The sequence below is a fragment of the Microtus oregoni genome, unplaced genomic scaffold (assembly GCF_018167655.1).
Source record: "Microtus oregoni isolate MIOR12 unplaced genomic scaffold, Mior012 000037F_ref0000500, whole genome shotgun sequence".
NCBI lineage: Eukaryota > Metazoa > Chordata > Mammalia > Rodentia > Cricetidae > Microtus > Microtus oregoni.
This window is the reverse complement of record NW_024543096.1, coordinates 465,048-471,200: the sequence shown is the minus strand read 5'-3', so window position 1 is coordinate 471,200 and position 6,153 is coordinate 465,048. Positions and strand designations below refer to the sequence as shown.

The 6,153-nt window shown below is 41.3% G+C and overlaps 1 protein-coding gene across 1 annotated transcript in view; it reads left to right on the top strand.

Moving 5' to 3' along the window:
• The first annotated feature begins 671 nt into the window (after positions 1–671).
• The window catches only part of LOC121433132 (low-density lipoprotein receptor-related protein 1B-like), a 356,741-nt gene continuing 351,259 nt past the window's right edge, over positions 672–6,153 (top strand). The window contains exon 1 of the mRNA XM_041631376.1: positions 672–777. Coding sequence (XP_041487310.1) covers positions 696–777 — 82 coding nt within the window. The 5' untranslated portion in view covers positions 672–695. The remainder of the gene's footprint in view (positions 778–6,153) is intronic.

Sequence of the window (6,153 nt, the reverse complement as noted above, 5' to 3'; positions counted from 1 at the left end):
GCTCTGCGAGCTGTCAAGTGGAGGAAACCATTTCCCTAAGAGAAACAAGGTCCTGGTGTGCGTTGGTTTCCCTGGAAGGAAGCTTCCTTACTGCAGCCCAAGCATCAAATCTGCTTTGCCTGAGAAGCGGCTTGCTAGGCGCAAGAGCGGGACTTCTCAGCTGGCTGGAGATGCTTTCTGGCGTCTGGCTGGTTTGGCCCACTGCAGTCTCCCCTTCGCTAAGGACCCAGATCCCTACAGAAAGAGCGAGCAGTTACTTTCTCTTCGAGGAGGCTGAAAGAGCAGTGATATTTGCGGCTGTTTCCCTGTCGTGTTAACCGCCTCTTACTAGTAATAGATGTGATTTCTGTGGGCGACGGATGGGTGTACTGAGGCCTCGGTGATTAATAGTGAATTCCCATCGGCGGGCATCTCTCTGCCCCTCTTGCGTGATGTAAGATCAGACGTACCCCTGCATCGAAAAGTCCAGACATACAGCGCCTGGCTGGCGCTCGCACGCTCTCCGCAGGCGCGCTTCCGCACACCTTCCACATCCTGCTCCTGGCAGAGCAAGAAGGACTGGCTGGACCCACCGACCCAGGGATTTCCAGTGACATTTGTAAATGACGTGGCTCAGTTCCAGGCTGCCAGCGGCCGCGGCCGGGCCGAGGGTGCCGCCGAGCAGTCTGCAGCACAGGCTCACCGGGAAGATCACCATGTCCCAATTGCTTCTCGCTGTCCTCACTCTCTCGGGATTATTGCCTAACGCCAAGGTGCTGACTGTGGGAGCTGACCAAGGTAAGGGCTACGACCCCCCACTTTCGCAGTTTCCTCCTTTGGCTTTCCTGCTAGGTGATACTGGCAAACAACTGAGTGTGAAACTTAAGTCCTTGGCAGCCCCGCTCCCCGCTCCCGGGACCCACTGGCCACTGTGCGCTAACCTCCTGGGGGGAGAAGGTTATTGGAGGGTTTCTGAACTAGGAGCCAGAGTGTACCGCTGCCCGCACATTTTACCCTTGTCATTTTCGGGTCCTGATTTTGTATGTCCCTCTTCCCCCCGGGAGCATTTGTACTTGGCCAGTGGCTTCTGCCCGGGCATCCCAAGCGCTGCCGATGTTGAATCGGAATTTGCATTTCTTTTAGACTCCCTTTGGCGCTTGCTTTCAGCTGAGAGCTTTAGCCTCCTGATTATCCGCCATAGACAATTACTCTCCCAACTTAGCTCCTGGTTGACTTCCTCAGCTGTGCATCTGGGGAGAGGTGTCAGAGCTCTCTCCCTCCCGGAGAGGCTCTGTCGCCTTTTGCGGGGTTGGCTTGGCTTGGGTGGCTAGCAGAGAAGCTCCTGAGGGCTTTTTCTGAGACTATTCAAGCACTGCTAGAACTTGCCTTTTCTGATGGGGGAAGGTCTGTGACCCAGGACCAGGGTACCTTGATAGCCTTATGGAATGGAGAGTCTGACTCCATCTAGCCTAGCACTTTGCGCTTGCTCTTCATCAAAAAGCTGGGTACGGTAGAAGTTCAGAGGGGAAAGGTTATGGGGAACCCAGAGAGAAGGGGAGGATTATTAACGCAGGTTCTGAAACTTTTGACCTGGAAACCCACAATTCCTCTTATCTTTTTACTATCATCGACAAGGATATGTGGGTTAAAAAGCGAAAGGGGAAAATCGCAGCAAAGGAATATTTGCACACTGCCACCAGGCTCAGAAGGGTTAACTCCTTAAAGAAAAATTAGAAGTATCATAAATCCTGAGCTGATCTCATAATGATCATATAATTCAGCTTTTTTCACTTAATTAGGGAAGAGAAAATAAACAAAAATATTAAAAACCTCAAATACACAGATGCCAGTGGAAAGCAAAGCGCAAAGGGAAGGGTCTTGCATTGTGAGATTCAGTTGGTTCAGATGAAAGGAATTATGAATTGACTAGGAACTAGTTTCATAATAGGACAGGACCAGATGGGTTGTAATGGTTCTATTTAACCTACGCTTAGCCACCAGCGCCTAATCCTACAAGAGGCTCACACATGGCATTTCTAGGAGTGGCTCTGGTAATCTTTCAGGAACACGGCTGCCGAAACATAAAGATTCTGAACTAGTTTAAGTTGCCTTGAAGTTGCTGTGGAAGAGTTGAAAATGGTGCAGATAAAATGGAAGCATGGGGCTCTCACTTGAAATGACGGTGGCTTTGATCTGCCACAGTCGCTCCTCAATGTTCCTTAGCAAAAACGTTTGAAGTTGGGCTGAAACACATGAGAAGGTGTAGCTTCTGGCTCAGGATGCTGGCAGAGCAGGCTACAGACAGACTGTTGGTCTTGGGTTTCTTGTGATGGAATATACTCCCCCACACTCACACACCCACACACCCTGGAGTCTGACCTCACCCCTAGCTCAGTGCTTTTGTATTTCTGTAGCATACTGCTGCTGCTACCTGAGGGGAATGATTGAACATCTTAAGAGAAGTTTGTCTACAATAATAAATAAAAATCAGCTCTCTCAAGAGATAAGAAATTAGCATCAAGAATGATATTTAGTGTCAATATAGTTACAGAAAAGGGAAGAACATCTAAGGTTACATGGAAAATAATTGTCAGTTTTCATTACTTAATTGAATGTTAATTATCAGCTGAAAAAATTGTCAGAAGTACTTTGTCATGGAGTGCAAGCATGCATAGTTGCAGATCAACACTTACTGAATTCTAATGCTCCTAATCGAACTCTCAAAACTTAAAAAAAATTAGTTAAAACTGTGCCAACAGTCTATCACAGCTGTAAGAGTCATCTTCAATTGTTTCTAAGAAGAGAAGAGAGGAGGGATGGAGGGGGAGAGGGAGAGAGAGAATCTTGTTAAATGTTTAAAATGACAATGTAGCTGCATTATGACAGATGCCCCCCACTGAGATGCTGACAGTGAAGACAAGGCTTATAACCCAAGAACAAGGTTAATGAGATGTAGCTGCCTTCAGGCTTGTGGCAGTGGCAATGGCCCTTGAAGAAGAGAATATATGTGTGAAAATACTGGTGAGTTTAATAGTGTAAGGGGGAGCTTTATGTCTTGACGTGTGAGACCATGTCGGGGTCCTCCAGATACTTAAGGTAAAGGGAGCTTCTCTTTCTCGAGGGAGGTGCTTGTGTTCTGCTCTGCTGTGGCATCCCTGTGAAGTTTGTGAGCAGAGGCTAAAGTCTTTTACTAGCTAAAAAGTAAAACAAAGCGACAACAACAACAACAAAACCAGAAATGCATGTCAAACTCCTTCGTATGTTTAGTGTCCAAGCCATATGCAACTACCTGTCTTTTAATGACATGTGGTTTGCCTAGTTTACACTGATTTTTATACTGTCAAAATAATGTATGTGCCACTTCTTATTACATTTCATTGTATCCGAAAAAGGAAATATCTTTATAACTCTTAACAGCCAAAAGGAGGATAAATCATATTCATTTAGAATCGACTAATTTTGTCACTTAATGATGTCATAGTATATCAAAGTATCGTTTGGTAGTGATTAAGACTTAAAAGGAAGTATGTCTTAAGTTGTTAAATTATCTGAAAGGATTGGGAGGTGGGAAACCCAAGATAAATTCAAATCCTTGAGTCTGGTAAAATGTTGAGAGCTATTTCCAGATAATTAGTGTTCTTGCTGCTTCTGTCCTCTTCTTGTGTCTGCTTAAAACCAGTAAAAGGTTACAACTATTAATGCTTTGATATTAATTTTCTTTCTCTTAAAAAAATGTAATTCACTTGCCTGTTGTAATTCATATCTCCTTTGCTCAAATGTTCAGATTTTGTTTTTGAAGAAGTTTCAAAACTGTGACTCAGTTTCCTCCAAACTTCCAAACTTAAGTTTAAATAGCAAAACAAGAGAAAAATGCAGATATGTTAGAACTATGTGCTGATTGAAGGAGCCATTATCTTTAGCTAAATTAGTAATGTCTTGCATTCTTTGTCTTTTAATTTCATAATGAATAGTAGTACAGAGATAATTTTAAACAACTTACATCAATGTTGCTTACCCTGTTTTCAATTACTCCTCTAAGAATAAAGAATGCATAGATTGTCACAGAAAACTAAGTACTAACTACTCTGGAATTATTAATACAGATTTGTTTTTGAGTAAATGTGAAAAAATTGTAGAGTTGCTTCTGGGTGATATCATTAGTGTATTCATAGGAATGAAGTAGCACTTTACAAATGCTACTGGCCAGTAAAGGCGAAAGAGATTTCCTATGCACCTACGTTGGATCCACAATGCTCATTAGTTCTTAGTTGCTTTGTCTATCTCTTGTCTGAGCCTATGCCATACAATAAAGATAAGATCCATTTAAAACCACTTGCAGTGAACACAGGTTGGTTTTGAAAGGAAATGCAATGCTTCAGGACCTCCACTTCTTCTCTCTATTCCATGCTGTAATATGACCTTTATCCTAATAATATCATTGGTTTTGTTTCTGCACCTAATTCTTATGTCTTACATGAACTACATCCTCATTGTCTACTCATTCCTAGTTACAGTGAAGAAGTGTGGGGAAAAATCTCCAGTGAGACACAAGGATAGATTGCTCCCTCTTCTATGCCTGTCTGTCAAAACAATTCTTGTACAGAGGAAACACTTGTCTTCATTCCAGATAGATACATTCAAAGAAAGTGGAATTAATGCTAAACGTTGAACATGCTTGTACCAACATAATGTCACTAGTCAAACCAATGCAGGAGCAAGTAGATCCTACCCACATGTGAAATTTGGATTTACATATCTTTCTTAAAATGACAGCTTCAATGCAAAGACCATAAAATGCCCCTCTGGCGACAACCTTGCAGATACTGTTTACTACAATAAAGTTTTTACTTTTTCATAACTGTAGATAAAATTATGTTTGTGATTAGTGCATTCCTGAGACACAGAAATAAAAATGTGAAATGAAAAACTGTTGAAATATTTCCTGACCCGAAGCAAGCAGTACTCTAATGAGTTTCCATATGGCTAGTATTTAGTTTTCACACAATCCGAAACTGGAAGTCACATATGTCAAAGTACTTTTGCCCCCTATCAGTTTTTCAGTGGAGGAACTGAGGCCAGTGTCCCATATATGTTGAGCCTGTGATCTCACTGAACCCCACCCAGCCCTGAGCAATTGCCTGTGAAAAAGCTTCACGAGCTTGCCATTCAAATGGATTTTAGTGCCTGGAATAGGGAAAATGTGGTTTGCCAAACTTAATCTGAGAATAATGACAAATATAATGTATGCACCTCAATGTATGGAGAAGGGAAATTCAAAATTTTAGGGGTTTTTTTTTGCTTTATAGAAGGGAGACAAAATTATTTTAACTAGCTAATATTGAAATTCTGAAGCAATACCTTTTTCTGCTTCTACTGTCCTGTTAATCCATAAGCCCACATTTAATGCAGAGGTATGGAAAATGAACTCCTACCTGGGGAAAATATCTTAATAGTTAAATATGAAACAATACTAAATACAGAAACACCTGTAGAATTTGTTTATTAAAGTTAACACTAGGTCTAATTCCTATGAGCATTAATTTATATTTATTTAAGTCTCTTTTAAGATTCACAATATTATGTTCACAATAATGTCAAGTCGCTATTTTCAATCTTACATAAATTCTCATCTAAGTAACATTGTGATTTCACCAACTGCGCCCTCCATATCAGAGAAAGAGGACCAAACCCTACAGAATATCACATCACACATCAGAAGAAATGACCTGAAAAATGTATATACTTTCTTCAATCGAAAGCTTTTCTTCCGTGTACTGTCTGCACAAATTTAGAACTACATTTTCCCTAATCAATGATTTGGTGGTCTCCTCTATCTCTCCTGGTACAACTGCATGGCCAAGTTAGAAAATATGTATTATTTATTTCACTGCTCTGAATTCGGCATTATCACAAAATACAACTCTCTATCTGGCCTCTTCCTCCTCTTTCTCTCTCCGACTATCCCTGTTTTCCACACCTTTTTTCTTCTCTTTCTTTGTGCCTTATTGGTTTAGACTGTCTCCACAGAAACACAATTAATTTGATTGAGTTTCCTGAGCAAACTAATTCATGGAATTAACTTGTTCCTAAATTAAAATTAAAGCTCTTAGATAAGAGTACAGATAGATAGAAAAATCCAATTGTCAGATAATGATACTTTGTCAACATCTGAGA